Below are 18,861 nucleotides of genomic sequence, written 5' to 3' on the forward strand. Positions count from 1 at the left end.
CCAGCTGTTCATTTAGCCGTCCATTGCTGATAGGAGCAGATAAGTCATAGTCTATCCTGAAGGCTACTCCTTTGGTCATATTGATTCTGTCCAATTTAGCTGGTAGTTTCTTTAGGTCAGGGACTAGTCTGAGCTGTGTTCTGCTAAGGACTGTGCACATGTCTGATGTGATCTAAATAACAATCTAACATTGTCCGGCATACTTGAATGGTCTGTCTCTAATAGACTTACCTGCTGCCGCAGCTGTATAGCACTGCATACAGACCCTTGCATTCTGTCTTGTTAGTAAATTAGCTGCTCCGTCCAATAAGAGCCCCTCATCCATGCTACACATGATGCTCAGGCTTCATCCTGCACTCTGCCAGTAAACCTCCCATCCTCACCTCTACTATCCTGGTCTGGGCACCTCACTGAGCAAAGACATCCATATAGTGTCAAGGTATATAGTGACTCTGTATTATGGACAAGTTGGTGGCTGCCTCCTAGTCCAAAAATATAATTCTTGCCTATGAACCCGAGCCAGATCTCTAGTGTGATTTTTCCAGACTGTACCCCATAGACTTCCTTCATCCTCCTTAAGGATTGTCCCAGTATTTTGGGGGTTAATCTTTAGCCAAGCTGTGATGAGACCAACTTCCTGAGCAGTGAGGTGCTTGAATAGGTGCATAATGTGACTGCATTTCAGTATTACTCATTTTGTTCTTTTTTTCCCTTGCTCCACCCCATGAGCAGAGCTGAGAGTAGAATTGTTTTCCTGGTTTGGAGCTGAACTGAAAAATCAGGGGGATGGTTCGTTTCAAACCAAAGCAGTTTTTTTTTTTCTCACTAAACTGAAAAACAAAAATTATCCTTTTTGGATTGAAAAGCACGCAAGACATTTCATCTTGAAAGGGTTGAAATGAACAGCTACAATTATTTTGGAAGAAAAATCTTTTTTTAAAAGCTAAACTATTTGCCCCGAACTTGCCAATAGTTTGTGTCTGAAAAATGCATTTTTTTTAAAGCAAATTTAATATTTTCTGAAAAAAATGCACCCAGCTCTTCCCACAACAGCACCAATCGCCTAAGGGAGAGGATTGTGTGGATCAGTGTTTGCTATTGCTTGGACCACTGCTCTGCTGCTAACCTCATTCCGGTGTTGCAGGTCACCAAAGCTTCTACTCTTGGGTTGAATCTTTCCCCCCGACTCCATAAAACATGTGCCAGAATCAATGAGATCAGTGTGTGTGGGTTTTTTTGAGCATATGCACTAAACTTGGCACGACAACCCCTTTCTCTATGGAGGAAAAAAATTGGCCAGGACTCTGGGAGTATAGAGGTTTTTATTCATCTGACTGATAATATGAGCTAAATAAAGCTTCTTGGAAAAACACTACTGAGTTTCTCTTTCTGTGGTGGTTGTGCAGAAATGTATTGGGACTAAATATGGAATTAAAAGGATTTTCTTGCCAGCTTTCTCTCTCCATTTTTAGGGCTACTGCACCATCTTTATAACTTTCTCAACATACGTACTTGATACAGTCATTTTGCCTTTCTTTTTCTCGGCAGCCTGTCATGTTCAGAAAAATAGGAGGGCCGAAATCCACCAGATTTAACAAGATGTCCCACCATTGCACTGAGCTGCATGTCACAGTTTAGTGTCTGGGTTTGCCAAGGTCACAGAATCCTGTAAGTTTGCTGTAACATGAGCAAGAATGGCTCCTGCAAGAGAGAGAGCTCTGATGATGAAGATGTTTAGAGATACTCAGATGCAAAATGTGCTATAAAAATTCAGTTAGCTTAATAAATGCTGATTAAGCCTCATAACACCTTGGGGTTGGTGAGGATTGGATATACAGCATAGGGACCACTACATCCTGCCACTAAAGTGCAGCCACTTCTGGTGGGGGAAAGCAGCACTTTAATAGTGCACAACACTGCTACGCAATTGTTTAACTTGAGCAGTGGAAGAATGCTGTCATTTTGAAAGTGCAGGGGGAACTTAGAGGTGGAATGTCAATACATGAACTGGGATTTTGCTAGGACACCATGGCTCATACTAAAAGGGGATCTTAGTGTTAGGACCTCAGTCTTACGTTTCATGTTTTGTTTTGTTTTTTAAAAATGTCAGGGGAGGCATAAGACATTATATGGTAAAATTCCCCTCGCCATAACAGCAGGTCCAGGCTCTGCTATATTGCCCTTCCTACGTGAGTGGGATTCTTGCTGGCATCTGAAAAAATTAGCCAGCAGTGTGGGCACAATAGTCCCAAATCTGTTTCTGTAGAAAGAAATCGAGTGGTGGATTTGTGCGTCATGCATGCAAAACTGCTGAGATAGCTTTTAATTGACTGAGACTAGTAAACCTTTTCCCCCACAAATGTAAGGGGTTGCTGTCAGAGATCACGGACCTCCTGACTTACTTACTTGTGACAGCTCCCATGCTTCTGGAACAATACAGCTTGCAGCCAGGAGTCTTCTTTCATTTTCTGCTGTCATTTTCACTTTAAACAGGGCGTGGGATTGAGGGAGAGGGTGTTCTGAGTCAAGCTGTGTAACATTTGTGCGTAGTCAGACACACAGAGACAGATTTGACTGCAGTGTAATCAACACCATCCAGGAGTGCGGAGCTTTGCATCTGTAACACTGGAGCAGGGAACAAGGATGACTTGTGAGTCAAGGATGGGTCTCTTGTGCCTGTAATTGCAAATTTTACTTTCCCAGTGTGAAACTGGAGAGCAGTGAATTGGCTTCTGTGGGGTGCTTGCAGGGTTCTGCTGCCTGTCACTGGCCACCTCTGGGGGTGGGAAGATAAATACCAAAGATACCAACATTGTCTGTTTTTAAAGTTTTGCTTCGGCCCATTCTCCTTGAATGGAAGGACGGAAACACATACCTTGGTCTCAGAAAGACTATGCCTGGATAGTAAAAACAGCTGGCCCTTCGATAGCACCTTTCCTGGAAGGATCTCAAAGCAATTTGTAAATGCTCTGGGTGTGTCTATACTGCAGCATGTGGAGGCATATGCAAGGTAGCTTTGATTGCTAGCTCACTTCCACTAGCAGCATGGCTTCAGCAGAACAGGCTTGCTGCTCCCAGGCTCCTGCTTGCAATACCAAGTCTCCTTAGAGTGAAACGTGTCAGCATCCCTGTGAGATGGATATTCTCTCTTTTACAAAGGGGAAAACTGAGGCAGGGAAAGGTTAAGGGAAGCTAAGCCTACATTTTCAAAAGTGGCCAGTGTTTTTGGGTGTCCCACAGGAGATACAGTGGATAATATACCTCAGGATATCTAGGCCCGGTCTTTCAGACGGACACCCTTCTGAAAATGTGTGCTTTAAGCTAAAGCACGTTACTGAGCTAGTGCTCTGAGACCAGTGCCTGTCATGCTGATTGGTATTGTCTCGTTTCCTCGGGCTGCCCTGTCTGCCTGTATCCACCTATTGTCCCTCGTTGTTAATATGATGTACTATTTGTAGTATGTAGCACCTCGGAGCCCTGGTCATGGCCCAGGACCCCATTGTACTAGGGGCCATGCAGACATGGAACAAAAAGACAGTCCCTGCCCCAAGCGCTGACAGTCTGTGTCAGACAACAGGTGGCTACAGGTGGACTTGTACTTAAATCTTATCCTTACCTTGTTGTAAGCTATTTGAGGCAGGGACTCTTAGTTCTCTGTGTGCGTAGCACCTATCACAATGGGGCTCACAGGTGCTACTATCAGAGAAATAACAGACTAATCCCTGTTATACCCCCAGGGAGGTGGGTATTATCCCCATTGGGTACATGTGGAAGCTAGTGCATTAGGAAGTTAAGGCTGTTATTTTTCACAGGCCGTGAGTATTTGCACCTCTCGTTGACCTCAGAGCTGTGGGTGCTCGCTAGCTGAAAATGAGACCCTGAGTGACTTGCCAAAGCTATGGCAATTCAGTATGAGATCTGGGTTTAGACCTGGGGAGTTCCTAGTTTCCAGCCTCAGGGCCAGGCTGCTACGTCACGCCTGTCTCACTTGCAGGAGGATACCGACTAAAGAGAACTTGGACCCGTCTGTCTCTCTGAATTGCGAGCTGCACAGCTGCTTTCCTAGTGCTGCCGTCCAGCATGCTTCTGGATACCTTGGAACTCTACAGCCAATCTGGTCAAGCCAAAAGCCATGTTGCATTCCAGTGGGAACATTAATTTATCCCCCGAAGAATAAAGCTGGAGACGGATTTATAACAGAGGGGAATGCATAACTTCATTGGCTGGTACTCAGCCATGTTTCCCATGCCAAGAAACAGATGTAAACCTGTGAGAACTGATCCTGGAGGGAAAGCAGCTGACTGAAAGCCTGGCCTTTGGGGCTTCACTAATAAATAACAGCTTGGTTACAAGAGTTAGTGGTCAGAAAACGCTGTCCCTCGGTGCGATCTTAGTCTCACATACCCTCGAAATGCATGAACCACAGAGAGGAACTTGGGCCTGTATCTAAGTGAGGTTTTTGCTTTAGCCATGTGAAAAGTGTTTCAGCTTTCAGCTTTGGTGCTGTTTTCGCAGAGGTAACGTGCACCTGCGCTGGGTGGCCATTTATAAATCTTAGTTTGTTTGAGTCGTAACTTTGATTTAATTGGTGTGCATTTCCCATGGGCCATTCCCTCAGCTCCCTCTGCTATTTGGGCTTTAGGGAGAACTTGGAGGGGTTTGTCTTAAACGAGGAGATACCAAGTTATGTTAGAGGTTTGTGGGGGAATGAGCTGGAGATTGCCATTGGGCTGTAGAGGGGCAGACACTCAGCTGGTATAAATTGTCTTCAGCAGAGGTGTAACACTCTATGCCAGCCGAGGATCTGCCCCAGAGTTTTTTACTTGTAGGCAGCAAGCTCAAATCCTGCCATGGGAAATGGATACGGTCCTCAGTCCGGTTGTCAGTGAGCAGGTATCCTTGTCCTCCAAAAGCACCATGGCAAGTATAGGGCTTGTTGGCCATCACCATGAGGGGACCTAGGACTGAAGGAACGTCAAGAGATGATGGGAGTATCCTCTTACCCATAGCAGCAGGCCGTCCAGGAGGCGGTCTAGGCAAGGGACAGAATGGCAAACCTTGTATATAGGAATGCAGGGCTCTTCTGAGGAGTAATCTGAAATTCAGGTGCTACCAGCCTGCATTAAGGTTGCTGCGGTGGGTGGGGAGCAGTCATTCTCTGAGTCAGCGGGGGATCTTGACTGGAGCCCTAGGAAGAGGCAGGTTCAGGTGGAAGTTTATTTTGTGGTGTTCTTTCCAAGCTCTCAATAAAGCCCAACCCCCAGGGAGGGGGCAAGCTTGGATGCTAACTCTAGCTTTGTGTGCTCAGTTGGGGGCAGGCTAGGGACTCGGCCAGCCCCAAGACCCATTGCTGGGGAAGCTGGCACTGCCATGGCCCATGCTTCAATTTCCAGGGCTGTCTGTTAAGACCTGCATTACATTCCCGTTGTCATAAGGATGGTCGCGCCAGATCCCACCAAACCCTGGTCTCTCCCGAGGAAGTGTGTTTTATGAACAGCTTGGGAGACTTGGTTGCCTCTTCCCTGGCTCTGGTCTTTTTCTTTTCTCCCTTAAGAAACTACCTGTGGCAGGCTACTGCTGTTTTCAAAGCACGTGATTCTTGATACCAAGTGGCTGCTATGTGGCTTGGGGGTGTGACTGGTGCTGGGACTTACCAGTGCACAGAAAATCGCAACTCGCTGGCTACCCCTTTGGGCCCCTTGCTGGTAGTCTCAGTAGAAGGACTAAATGGGTATGGAGTCTTCATTCTTCTCTCAGTTCTAGAGGAGGTGCCTCCTAGTCAAGTAGACACAGATTGGCATTGGCAGGTCAGCTGCCCATATTGTGCCAGCTCTCTGCCTGGAGGGACCCCAGAGCTGCAAATCAGCACCTCTTGCAAGCATGAGATGCCCTTTGTGGTGTGTTTGATGCTAAGAATTTTGCCTGACAAGAGATTTTCATCTGCCTGTAAATATCACCATTTGACAGGGTGATAGAGTGGGGATTCTTGGAGTGAGCTGGTGCCAGCTGGGGAGGGGAATTTCTACTTGAGCTTTTGTTTCTTTCTAGCACTGACATTTTAGCTGTCCAAAGAGTATATTTATTTCATTCTTGGCAAGGACGCAGCTGCATAAATCAGTGTCCGGACTAATTGGGAGTAGCCCAGTGCAATTAGGCAAGCTGAAACCAGAAAGGTCTTCTCTGCCTGCTCTCCTGAACCTGGTGTATGTGGAAGAGAAGCTGTTCTGGGCTTCGCTTGTACCCAGCTGTCTCTCTGGTTGGGTGGATGTAGGACTGACCGGAACGGTACAAGTCTCAAGGGCAGGGTTTTATGATATGGTCTCTGTCTAAGAAGCAGCCAAAAGGAATGATACTTACCAGATCGATATTTCCTAGCAGCCTGTGACAGCATCATGGATAGGGTAGAAGCTTCCCAGTCCCCCACAACCTTTCTTGAGCACATCTCAAAGCTCGTCTCTCATGGCCAAGCATTTGCCGGGCTCCAGGTTCAAGCCAAGATGGGCTTTCTCGGTGGGAGGTACAGGTGACCATGACTGTTAGCACTGCCTGTTTGTGAGCAGTACAGATTGGGGAGCTAAACGTCAGCCCAGTACTACCTTAGCTATGATTCAGCTCCTTTCGTCCCATGCCCCAGAGGCCTTTGCTCCATTTGTGCTCCGTTCACATTGAGTTGGGTGGGAGTTGTATGTGATTTAAGGACTGAGGGAAGATAAGTACTCAGGTCAATCCTCTAAATCTCTTTAGAGGATCTTTTGGTATCACAGGGTAGACTTGAGGAGCAACAGAGGGAAGAGAGATGTTCGTTGTTTTTTTTTTTTTTTTTTGGAGGCTCTTTCTCACAGGGAAGGGAGTTGAATATTATGATCTCCTTTCATACTGAACATTATCAGACCCTCTGCCCCCAAGTAAATTCCAGCTGATTTATCAGACTGGGGAACATACGCTTTGCTGGAGTCTGTCCCTGTGGGTTTTTTTTATATATATATTTTTTTATTTTTTATTATTTATGAGGATAATTACTGATTTAAGCCCCTGGGCTTTCCATCTTTGAGTTATTGCCATTGTGAACTGCAGGAAACCCAATGAGAGCGCTAAGCATTCAATCAGGCTTGTAAAAGGTGGTGATTTGCAGCCCTGGAGAAGAAAGTCCTCTGAGCACTGAGCTGATACAGTATGGGTGGCTGTCCTGCTCATGCCTGTGTGTAATGCAGAAGCTGCCTTGGAGTGGTTATTTTGACAGGCAGATCTTTGAATTTTGACGGGGTGAATTTGGACTTTCTGAACTGTGTGCAGGATAGTGCCCTGCTGCATTCAGTCCCATGTCCTTGAATGCTCCCCAGTGATAAATATAACCAGAATCTGACCCGTCCAATCTTGAGAACGTCTTGCCCTCGCCATGGCTCTGTCCAGCATCCACGTTGCATAGTGATCCATGTGGGAGCAGAGAGTTTTGCTCCACTCTTTATTTCCAAGGTGGGAAGGGATCAGGTGCCACCATGGGTCACACCATTCCTCTCTTCTTTTAGTGCTGCCTTGAGCACCAACCTAACCACATGTTTGTCTCTTTCAGCTGTTCCACGTGGCATACGTCCTGATCAAATTTGCCAATTCCCCTCGTCCGGACCTCTGGGTGCTGGAGCGATCTACTGATTTTGGACTTACCTATGAGCCGTGGCAGTACTTTGCCTGTAAGTATGGCAATAGCAGCCACTGGAGGAGTTGGGTCTTAATTCATGCTGGCTTCGCTGTATGGGGCAATGAAGGACCAGGAGGAAAGTTTTTTGCATTGTTGAGTTGCTGTTTATATGGGAATTCACTCTGAACCTGGGTTTGGAGGAGTTGAATAAGTGGTGTGCTCTAATACAGCAGGTGACCTGTAATTCTGCCTTTCCACAGAGAACTTATTGCTGCCAGAACTAAAGGTTGGATCGGAGCAGCGGGAAGTTTACCCAGTGGAACAGATGCTATTTTGGGTTATGGTAGATCTTTAATGCCAGTGAGAAGTTACCTCGCTCCTGCAGGCTGCCTTTCCTTCCACCATCCCTGTCCACCACCACACCCTCACCAGCATGGCTGCTATTTAGAAATGCCCTGTTCAGCGCAGCACCAGCAAGGAACAAACACGTAGATCCCTGACAGAGGGCAAGAGAGCAAAGCCTTTAGCTACTCCATTTTGTAATGGCAGGCCTGACTCGCTTATCAGTGGCTGCCACAGCAGCGAGGTGTGAGGGGGGAGGATAATCACTGCTCCATTGTATCTAATCCAGTCTACTCCTGGAAGAAGAACCTGGTCTCTGCTGTTTTGAGTAGGGCCTTGTCAAATTCATGGTCCATTTTGGTCAATTTCATAGTCAGAGGATTTTTTAAATGGTTAATTTCACAGTTTCAGGTATTTCAATCGGAAACTTCATGGTGTTGTAATCGTGGGGATCCCAACCCAAAAGGGGGTGGGGGCGATAGAGCATCTGGAGCAAGGCTATTGTGTGTGGGGTGGGGTTGTATTGCCACCCTTACTTTTGTGCTGCTGCTGGCCGCGGCGCTCTGCAGGTGCGGGAGGTTCCCGGAGGTGGGTCTGACCCAGCTCTGGGAGTGCCCCATGCAGGGGAAGAGGGAGTCCCGTCCCTCCCCAACCCAGCCAGGACTAGCATCTGGAGTCTGGCGCATGGTAGAAACCCCCAGCTAGGGTGGCACTAGCCCTGCCTCTCCCCTACAATAGCCAGATTTCTCGGGGAGGCCAGATTTTATGGGGAACATCAGATTTCACAGTCTGTGACGTGCTTTTCACGGTCCATGAATTTGGTAGAGCCCTAGTTATGAGAGTACATGGGAAACAATTCTATCATCCTAAAACACATGCAGCTCGGCCAAGTCACCGGGAGTGCGATAACAGCTGGCCCCTCCTGAGAGCACTGGCAGTAATTGGTAAAAGATGTGAGCTAAGATCTACAGCTAGCGTTTAAAACCAATCCACACACCTGGCGAGAAAAGGTGCTTTTAAGTACACAGATGCCTGCCCCTGGGATTTCCTAGCGAGGCTCGCTGCCTTGGCATTTACTGGTCAGCGCGTGGGTTTCCCTCTCAGAGCGGAAGAGAGAAAAGCTTTATCCTAGGGTTTTTGTTTTGTTTTTTTTAACATAGTAGATAAAACGGCCTGAAATTTCCTCCCTCGCTTGTCCTAGTTTTGTAAATACTCTGTAGTCCTGATTCACCTTCATGCTGTGCACAGTGGAGGAGACGCTCCTGTCAAATTGCCCTGTGTTTCACTCGGCGCGTTCTTTCCTAGCTACCATTTTTCTTGAGATCCCCCTCCCCCCAAAGGCCTCTACCTGCTCCTCCGTTATGCGATGGTGGCAGCCAGTGCAACCAGCAGGAGTACAGGCTCTCGACCCACTGCCTCCGGCTAGCCTGAGCCGCCACTGGAGCCCCAACATCCATGCTGCTATTTTTTAGCATGCTAGCTCGAGCCCCTACTAGTGCAAGTCTGTCTACCTAGCTTGGGATGCTTGCTCCCAGCTGGAGTGTAGACAGACCCTCAGAGACCTGGGCCCTGATTCTGGGCTGCGGCTTGCCCCTTTCTGCTGCTCTGGTTGTGTAAGGGGGCTGGAAACCAGCCTAATCTCCCCAGCAGAACTGGCAAAGGAGCCCTGTAGACTCCACACAAGGGCCTGCCTGGCAAAGGGAAGGTGTGGCCACATCGCTCTTCCCTCTGAATATTCTGGGTTGCTAGAGGGTCTTTTGGGGTCCATTGCTGTCAGGATGTAAGTTAGAGCAGTCCTTGCCATCCCCAAATCAGCCCCTAGCACCCCCAGAATCCAGGGGTGAAAGGTGACAGAAAGCCACTATTGCTGTCTTGATGTCCGTGGAGCGCTGTGCTCACCTGCTTGCCCATCCAGCTTGCAGGAGCGAGGGCCGTGTGCTGTTCCCTCTCACTCAAGTGCTGCCTAAATCCCCGTTTGCTGAGAAGCTGGGGTGCCTCCGGCTGCTAGCAATAGAACAAGCTGCTAACCTGTGGAAAATTCCTGTAGAACGTAAGAGGGTTGACACACTAAACCTGATGGAATTCGATAGCAATTGAGATTCTTTCCACAGGCTTATTTTTGACCTAATCTGTGCAATTCCCTAGAAGAGAGACAAAATTTGGTATTAAATTCTATAGGATGATTAAAAAAGCCTGTAGAAAGATACTCATTTTCTGAGCAGGGGTTCTCCACCTTTTTCTTTCTGAGGTCCTCTCTCTCTCCACTTCCCCCCCCCCCCCCCCCCCGCCATAGGCTATAAAAACTCCACGGCCCAGCTGTGTCACAACAACTGCTTTTCTGCATGTAAAAGCCAAGTACGCGTTAAGGGGTAACAAGCAGGGCAATTAATGGGACCCTTGCCACTGGGGATCCACGCCACAGGGGGCACCACAAAACTAAAGTTGCTCAGGCTTTGGCTTCAGCCCTGGGTGGTGGGGCTCGGGGCCCCGGGGCTTTGGCTTTCTGCCCTGGGCTTAGTGAGTCTAAGGCTGGGCATGCTTGGTGGACCCCCCTGAAACCTGCTCGCAGCCCCCCATGGGGCCCTGGACCCCTGGTTGATAACCACTGCTCTATAGGACCTTTCCAAAGGGGACACCGATCTCTTCAAAGAGTTAACGGTGCAAATTGGCTCCTGCTTCCAAAAAGAGGAGCATCCAGATCTGGAGCTTGTTCCACCTTGCCAAGCCTGCACTCCCCACGAGGGGTTAAATTTCCCAGACACTCTGGTGTCCCTGCAATACATTCCACTGAAATGCCAGGGAGGCTGATGGGTTTATCTCTCAAAGGGGAGGGAAAAAATGACTCAGTTGTAGAAAACTTCACTCAAGTAGGAAGAAGAGCACTGCAGGTTATGGCCAAAAGACACCATAGAAATGACAATTTTTCTCCTCTCCGTTGTGGGTCTGAGTGAGGAGCATGGAGAATACTTTTTCCAGGCCAGTGGAGAAGTAAAATGAGAGCAGGATGGGGGCAAAGGGGATCTGTGGGGTGGTTGTAGTGTGAAGCTAGGTAAAAGGTTCATCGTTCGGTTTTTTTTAAACCCTGCGTTTGATGTAAAGACAGGACATCAAAGATGTGGGTGTGTTCTGGATTGGGATGTTAATCCAGACACACATTGTGCTACCCTGGCTGGCTAGCCATGTTATATGGAATCAGAATGAGGATTTAATCTGCTTCTCTCACTAGTAAAGGGAAGGGTGGATGCAATACAGCACATGGCCTGCAGCATTGACTCTTTGGTCCCTCTGGTTGTCTTTAATCTGTCTGGGTTTTTTTTCTGTCCATCTGTGTCCCACAGGGCTGTGCTTTAAGAAGCATGGGTTAAACTTGACCATGATGGACTCAGGTTGCCACAGGACCAGAGGAAGCTTTAAACAGCAGTGGCTATCCTAGGACATATGACTGCATGTACGCTTATAACCAGTTAGCCTCAGCCCACAATGCAATGAATATAAACAGCATTGATCCTTTCAACCCTATGAAGCGGGAAAACAGTATTCTTCTCAAGTAACAGATGGGTTAACAGAGGCACAGAGAGAGTAAGTGACTTGCCTGAGGACACAGGGACAGCCAGTGTCAGAGCAGAACTGCGCAGTGGCTGTCTTCTAGCCCACACTTCCTTCCCTCTTCTCTGGTTCAAGCAGTTAGGGGTGGGACTGTCGGAGAGGAGGGGTACCAACGTTTAGGTGTTTGTGTAGCCCAAGTGGGTTTAATATCTTCCAGCTAAACACCAATATTAGACTTGTGTTGCGGAGGGTCCCCCTTCCATTAGGTGTATCACAGTAATTGTTAAGTGTTATCTTCTGCTCCAGTCTCTCCCCCCACCACCAGAACACCCAACAAAATGGAGCCTTGGTTTTCCGCTAACCTTGCTGCAGCCCCTGCTGCTTTGGGTCCCTCTGGAAAATCGCTAGGTCCAGAGTCCAAGGCACTCACTTTATTCTGCCAGTGTGTTTCTTTCTCCCTACCACCAAAATATTCCCAGAGTGGCGGTGTCCTGAAATGGATCGGCGCCGACCTGCAGTGATGACAGGCCGCTGCCTGGGGTTCCAAGGGAAAGCAGCCTTTAATCAAAGTGGTGGGTTATTAAATCCAGTGCCGATACTGGAGACTTGACATTACACTTTGCAGCCCCATTCCTCCCATTGCTACTGCTGTGCTTCAGCTCGTTCCCTTGCCCAGGCGTTGTTTATAGACCAGGGCCACATTGTCAGGTGCTAGGTATCTCTGGGCACACACCAACATGGCTGCATTGGATGAGAAGCGGGTGTGGGATGAGGTTGGTTGAGTCTCTTCCCTCCTCTGACTATCCAGCCTGACTTAGTTTTCAAGGCTGCACGTGCTGTAAAGGGGGCACCTTCACACCAGGCACATGGTAACGAATTTCTGAGGATTATTCCGGTGAACTATGCTAACATTTCTCAGTTGAGTCTGAATTTGAGCTGAGCAGCCCTGCCAGGAACAGCTGAGAGATCTGCCTTGCTCGTTTGCCTGGCTTTAACCCTTGTTTCTCCTGGTTAATCTCTGGATCAGGCCTTAGTTGCATTCTTGCATGCACATTTACGTGTGTTGCTGAGTGCTTGGCACGTGTAGAACATGTGATGAGGAAACAATCAGTGACAGTAAACTTAAAGTTTAGAGAATGAGAGGCAGGGTGGTCCTGGATTGGACTTGGGAAACCTGGGATCTACTCCCACCTCTGCTACTGGCTTGTGGTGTGACTTTGGGTCATTTCTCCAGTCTGGGTGTCAGTTTGCCCATCTTTAAAATGGAGAGTATTGTGTTAAGTGGAGGAATGGATAAATAGATAAAAATGTGGGTGAGAATTCTCCCCCCCCCCCCCTTTTTTTTTTTTTTGGACAAACTCTAATAACAATACTTCCTGTTCCCTGGCTAAACACTTTGAAACCATCAGATGAGATTCCCTGTGTAAGTGCTAAATATTATCAGATTAGTCAAATGCAAATGACCACCCTTCCATGAACAGAGGAACTGCCAGACTGGACCAGACCCAAGGTCCCTCTAGGCCAACATCCTGCTTCTGACAGTAGTCAGTGCGAGATGCTTCAGAGGAATGGGCAAGAAAGTTTCATGGTTCTTCCTCTATGGAGGTGGTTGGCTTGAGGGTGGTGTCATGTGATGTTTTATAGTAAATGGAAGATGACATAGTCAGCCCCTTAGTCACTGTATAGAACAAGTCTCCTGTAGCTTACTTGGATTGAGATCTGATGAGCTGCCTGATCCTGAGTGTCCATGTTGGCGGAGTCTCTGCTACCGGAGCATTCAGGTACGTGACTAATTCCAAGGGAGTCCGAGGAAATGACCATCTTGTTAATGGCAATAGTAAACAGTGTGGCTCTCTTCCCACTTACTCTGCAGACGATGGAATGTCAAGCGTCCCCTGGAGGACGCGAGGGCAGAAGACCTTCAGGAATGTATGCAGGACTTCTCCAGTCTGTGGCACGTGCTTGTTCAGTCGTGCAGTGGGAGGTTTGACGCTCCTACAGCTGCAAGGAAACGCTTGGCATCCTAGAGTTGTATCCTGGCTCCTGTAAACCCCATGCAAGGCTGTTGGCTTCCGTTCCAAAAGCATGTTCCGTGACCGTGCGCGGCAATTGACCAGTTAATTTAATGACCAGCTATGATTGTCCTCTAGCTTTTGGCCAGCCTTGCATTGCCACTTAGTGGCAGGAGCTCTGGATTGCTGTCACCAAGAGGGTTGTTCTGCATGATATAAGTTTTCTGGTTTATTTACCAATAATCACAAGATTTAGGAATGGAAGATAAAACCACTGTGTGCAGTCATTTTGCTCTTCATGGTATAGTTTAGTGCTTTGTACAGTCCTGTTTGAAGTGTATCCAGTGTTGAGGCTTCCACCATTTTCCTGGGAGGCTATTCCACATGCTAGTCGTTTCATTAAGATTTTTGATTATATTTTTCTGTTCATCCTAAATACTTTTCGTCTTGATTTTTATCTCATTCCTCTTAGTTATGCCCCTTTGTAAACTGGTTGCCACCTTCTTTGCTATTTAAACAAACTCCAGGATTATTGTATTTCAGTGTTTTGTATAAAGGTGGTCTGCTGATGCACGAGCAGGAGGAAAATCCGGTAGTAGCAGGGAGATGGTATTACCCCTATATATGGTAGAGATGATACCGTTGCTGGAATTCTGTGCCCAGTTCTGGCATCCTTGCTTCTAAAAAGTGTCAAAAATTGGAAAGGGTTGGTGAAAGAGCTACAAGAATGATATAAGGTCTGGAAAACATGCCTTATAGTGAGAGACTTAAGAAGCTTGATCTATTTAGTTTATCCAAGAGAAGGTTATGACATGACTTGATCCCAGCTTGCAAATACCTATAGGAGGTATTTCTGATAGTAACCAGCTCTTTAATCTGGCAGAAAAAGACCTCACAAGATCCAGTGGCTAGAAGCTGAAGCCAGACCAATTCAGACGAGAAATAAGATGTACGTTTTAAGTGAGGGTAATGAACCACTGGAACAATTAACCTAGGGATGTAGCAGATTTTTCATCACTTAAAGTCTTTAAATCATGACTGGGTATATTTCTAAACGGACTCCTGTAGCTCAAAAAGAAGTTATGGGCTTGATGCAGAAATTACTGGTGAGTTTCCCTGGCTTGTGTTATGCAGGTGGTCAGACTAGGTAATCATAATGGTAGTTCTCACCATAAAATCAATGAAACTATGAAACTCTGACTAGAATACACCGCAACGGGACTTTTCTCTGGTGATTTCTGGCATGACTTCAGTGTTTGTTCTCAAATTATGGCCCCATTCACTTCTCATTGTCTCTGCAGTTTTGACGAGGGGAGTAGTGTGGAGGAGTAGGGTCTAAGTGATGCAGAGCTGATGGCAGGAGAGGCAGTAGCTCAACTGTAATGAATTTTTAATGCAGAGTTAATTCTGTGTAGAGGTGACTCCCACCAGCATTTATTGGGAAGTGCTGGTTTAAACATCATCTGGGCCATACCTCTCATCTTACCTTATTGCTCTGGTCTCTCTTTGGTAAACAGCGTCCAAGAGGGACTGTATCGAGAAGTTTGGCCCGAATACTGTGGAACGTATTACCAAGGATGATGACGCCATCTGCACTACTGAATATTCCAGGATTGTGCCTTTAGAAAACGGAGAGGTGAGCTATTGCTCTAGGCCTTTATTTCCCTGAGGAGCTGTCTTTCTCAGGGTGGGGGAGGAATCAGGTGGCTGAAATAAATGAAAGGATCTCTGAGGAGCTCCAGGTACTCTTCTGGGGCTGGAAATGCTTCCACTTGTGTAGGGTGGGGAAAGAGCCTCGTGTAAGGCTCAGAGGATGCTCCTCACTCTTTCCTCAGGCGGAGGAGGACTGGCTGGGACTTGGTTGCTGACTGTCTCTGTACTACACCGCCAGGCACTTCTTCCCCCTATAGGCTAAGCGAGCATTTGGCCCTCCAGGGAACCAGACATCATGAGCAGAGCTGGACTTTTCTCCGTTGCAAGGGTCACCAGGCTGGCTTCAGACATCTGAGGATGATAATGCATCTTCCCTAGTGGTGGGGGAAACTGCATGACTTGTAGCCTGTTTCCTTCAGAGCACATGTCAGTGTTGATAAATGGCTATGAGATGTGGTGGCCTGGGGAATCTGGTGCACCCTGTTGTCAAATTCTGTTGTACACATGGGGATCTGTTTCAGCTGTTCAGATACTACCGTAGTCTGTGTATCCACTCCCAGACTGTGCTGGAACCAGCAACAAAATGCAAGGAGTTCAGCAAACCGCAGACATTCTTGTTTATAAAACACACTGTTCTGCCCAGTTGGAGGACTTTGAGCTTGGCAGCAAGGGCTTAGATTTCAGAGAAAGGCAAAGTGGAATGGGTGGGCTGTCAAAACCCTGCCCTTTCACATGTAAACTTGGGATCTGTGGCCACGATGCAGGTGGTTTTTTGTAGGAGCATCTTGTTAATCGCCATTTAAGAATTCGGCTCCGAAGGCATCTGCATGACTTGGAGGCTCTGTTTGCTTAGGCTCTGCCAGTGCTATGTTTCTCCAACTTCACATGTGCTCTGCTGTAGTTAAAGTCTTTCTCCTGCCCAAGAGCTTCAGAAGAAAAACCTAAGTGAATATGGGCAGTTACTTGCACTGGAATGGACCCTTCAAAAGAACTGACCATAAAAGGGTCTGAGTTTAGAGGGGGAGAAACGTCTTCCATACAAATCCTGACTTGGTCATTGTCAAAGCCTGGGCCGACTGGCTTATGCTGTGTTTAATGTCTACCTATTGGTTTGGCCACAAGATTGGGCTGAAGGGGAGAGGATCTGTTTGTTTTTATGCTGCTGCCCATTGCTGTAGTATCTGAGCAGCTTCCATGTAAAATCTGTGGTGTTAGCCAAGTTCCTAGTGGACTTCATAGACTTTCTGGCACCTCTCCCTTTTTGGGATCAAAACTCTGGGGAGGGTTTTTTAGTGGGCGGTCTCTAGGAGCTAGGAATCAAAGGGGCTGTGAGGGTGGTATCATTCTTATGGTTTTCTGGATGCTGGTAGGTGCTCTTCAGAAGTGGCTCCTTTTTGCAGGTTGTGTCCATGGACTGCAGTTGAATGTCAGCCATTTTTGGAAACACAATGTGTAACTAGTTGATTCAATCTACTGGGGTTGGAAAGAATTTGCGGTTATCAGAGGAAGGCGTTAATTTTCTGTCCGCCTGAAGGTTTGTGCTGTGTGTTTCTCATTCTGGATCTGTAGATTGTCGTCTCACTGGTAAACGGGCGCCCGGGAGCCATGAACTTCTCGTATTCACCTCTCCTGCGGAATTTCACCAAAGCCACTAACATCAGACTGCGCTTCCTGCAGACCAACACGCTGCTTGGGCACCTGATGGGCAAAGCCCTAAGGGACCCGACTGTGACCAGGAGGGTGAGATGCTTCGAGATGCTAATGAGGAAGGAGTACCATGTGTCTTGGAAAATAGTTCATTTGTGATGTAGAACATGCGGCTCTGGTAACAAGTCAGTGCCTTGAGTCAAGGTTTTTTGTTAAGGGCTGCTGGGTAGGATTCAGCACAATGGGGAAACTATTTTGCAAGTGTTGTCCAAAAGGCAGACCTTTTTATGTTCTCCTTTTACAGTCTCTTTCAAACAGACTGATATACTTTGTCTGAATGAAAACAATGTGGAGTCCTTGTGGCACCTTAGAGACTAACAAATTTATTTGGGCATAAGCTCGTTACCACTACAAAAGTGACTTTTTCTCCCTTGGTATTCTACTGTTAATTGAATTGTCTCGTTAGACTGACTCCCCCACTTGTAAGGCAGCTCCCATCTTTTCATGTACTATGTATATATACCTGCTACTGTATTTTCCACTGCATGCATCTGATGAAGTGGGTTCTAGCCCACGAAAGCTTATGCCCAAATAAATTTGTTAGTCTCTAAGGTGCCACAAGGACTCCGTGATCACTAACAGGTGTTACTGCAGCCCAGGGAAATGTTGGCCAGGAGTCTGAGAACATGCAGTATAGTTTGCCAGTGGGAGGGTGAAAGCACCCGTGTGGCTTCTGCCTAATGATCTAAGGCCAGCTCTTTCTGTGCTCTCCCAGTATTACTACAGCATCAAAGATATCAGCATTGGAGGGCGCTGCGTCTGCCATGGCCATGCGGACGTCTGTGATGCCAAGGACCCTACTGACCCCTATAGGTAAGACCTTCAAAATTCCGTAATTCTGGTGTTTGTGTCGAGATATTAAAACTGACTGTGCTAGGAAAGAGGGAAGGCTTCTGCGATTAAGGAACTGGATCAGGAGCCAAGAGACCTGTATTCCAATACCAGTTCTGTCACAAATGTCCTGAGATAACCTCATACCACAGATCAGTCGCCATGCGATATGCCAGTAACTTTCTTGTTCTTGCCTGTGTGATGGGGTAGTGGTTCTGCAATTGCATACAGCTGAGTCATTCAAAAGAGCGAGATTATTAGTGGACCCACATTGTCTTAGCTAGACCCCACTGTCTGGTTTTCAAAATGTTTCATTCTGCAGACACCCGAGAAGGACCCACTGCCACAGGGAAATTTCTGCTACTTGGAGTCAAGTCAGGGTGTTGGATCTCTCAGTGATGTCCCCTAGAGCAATGGTTCTCAAACTTTTGTATTGGTGATCCCTTTCACACAGCAAGCTTCTGAGTGTGACCCGCCCCCATATAAATTAAAATGCATTTAAAAATATTTAACACTATTATAAATGCTGGAGGTGAAGCGGGATTTGGGGGTGGAGGCTGACAGCTCATGATAACCTCGCAACCCCCAATTTGGGAATCCCTGCCCTAGAGCTGTGGATTTCTGTTCTACAAATCAAACTTTGCACAAACTGTTTTTGTGGGATGCATATGAGGCAGCTAGGGAGAAGCCTTTTTTTAAACATTCTCAGCCTTACGTTTTTTCCTGAATTAAAGCCCTAAAATGTAAACACATACTTAAAGCATGTGCTCAAGTGCTTTCCTGAATTGGGTCCTAGAGATGTTACAGGAGAAGTTCTCTTGTCCAAATCGTTTGACACACTGGTGGGATAAGAGGCTGTCTTCAGAGAAAGCACTCAAATAGCTATCTCCGTAATCTGTGGGAAGTTAGCTTGAACCAACAGTTTTGTCCTCTGCCCTCTTACTCGTCTTTAAAGAGGGGGGTGGGAAAACATTCTGCCGTGGCAATGCTAAAATCTTGCCAACCTATCTGTTTGTTTTGTGGTTGGTTCTTATCCCAAAAATAATTGAGATCTCTCTCTCTCTCTCATGTCTCCTTTGCACAGCTGTCTATTGTCTAGTTGGGTATAACAAACAATTTACCTCATTACAGAAG

The 18,861-nt window shown here is 47.1% G+C and overlaps 1 protein-coding gene across 5 annotated transcripts in view; it reads left to right on the plus strand.

Annotated features, from left to right (window-relative positions):
* LAMA5 (laminin subunit alpha 5) overlaps positions 1 to 18,861 on the plus strand; it is a 167,132-nt gene that overhangs the window by 61,979 nt on the left and 86,292 nt on the right. For all 5 annotated transcript variants that reach the window (XR_012154649.2, XM_073309132.2, XM_073309133.2 and 2 more), the window contains exons 3-6: positions 7,571 to 7,688; positions 15,054 to 15,172; positions 16,759 to 16,929; positions 17,612 to 17,709. Coding sequence is in view for 4 of the 5 variants with exons in the window: in XM_073309132.2 (XP_073165233.2) it covers positions 7,571 to 7,688; positions 15,054 to 15,172; positions 16,759 to 16,929; positions 17,612 to 17,709 (506 nt within the window). In the remaining variant the exon portion in view is untranslated. The remainder of the gene's footprint in view (positions 1 to 7,570; positions 7,689 to 15,053; positions 15,173 to 16,758; positions 16,930 to 17,611; positions 17,710 to 18,861) is intronic.

This window comes from Lepidochelys kempii, chromosome 13, assembly GCF_965140285.1.
Source record: "Lepidochelys kempii isolate rLepKem1 chromosome 13, rLepKem1.hap1, whole genome shotgun sequence".
NCBI lineage: Eukaryota > Metazoa > Chordata > Testudines > Cheloniidae > Lepidochelys > Lepidochelys kempii.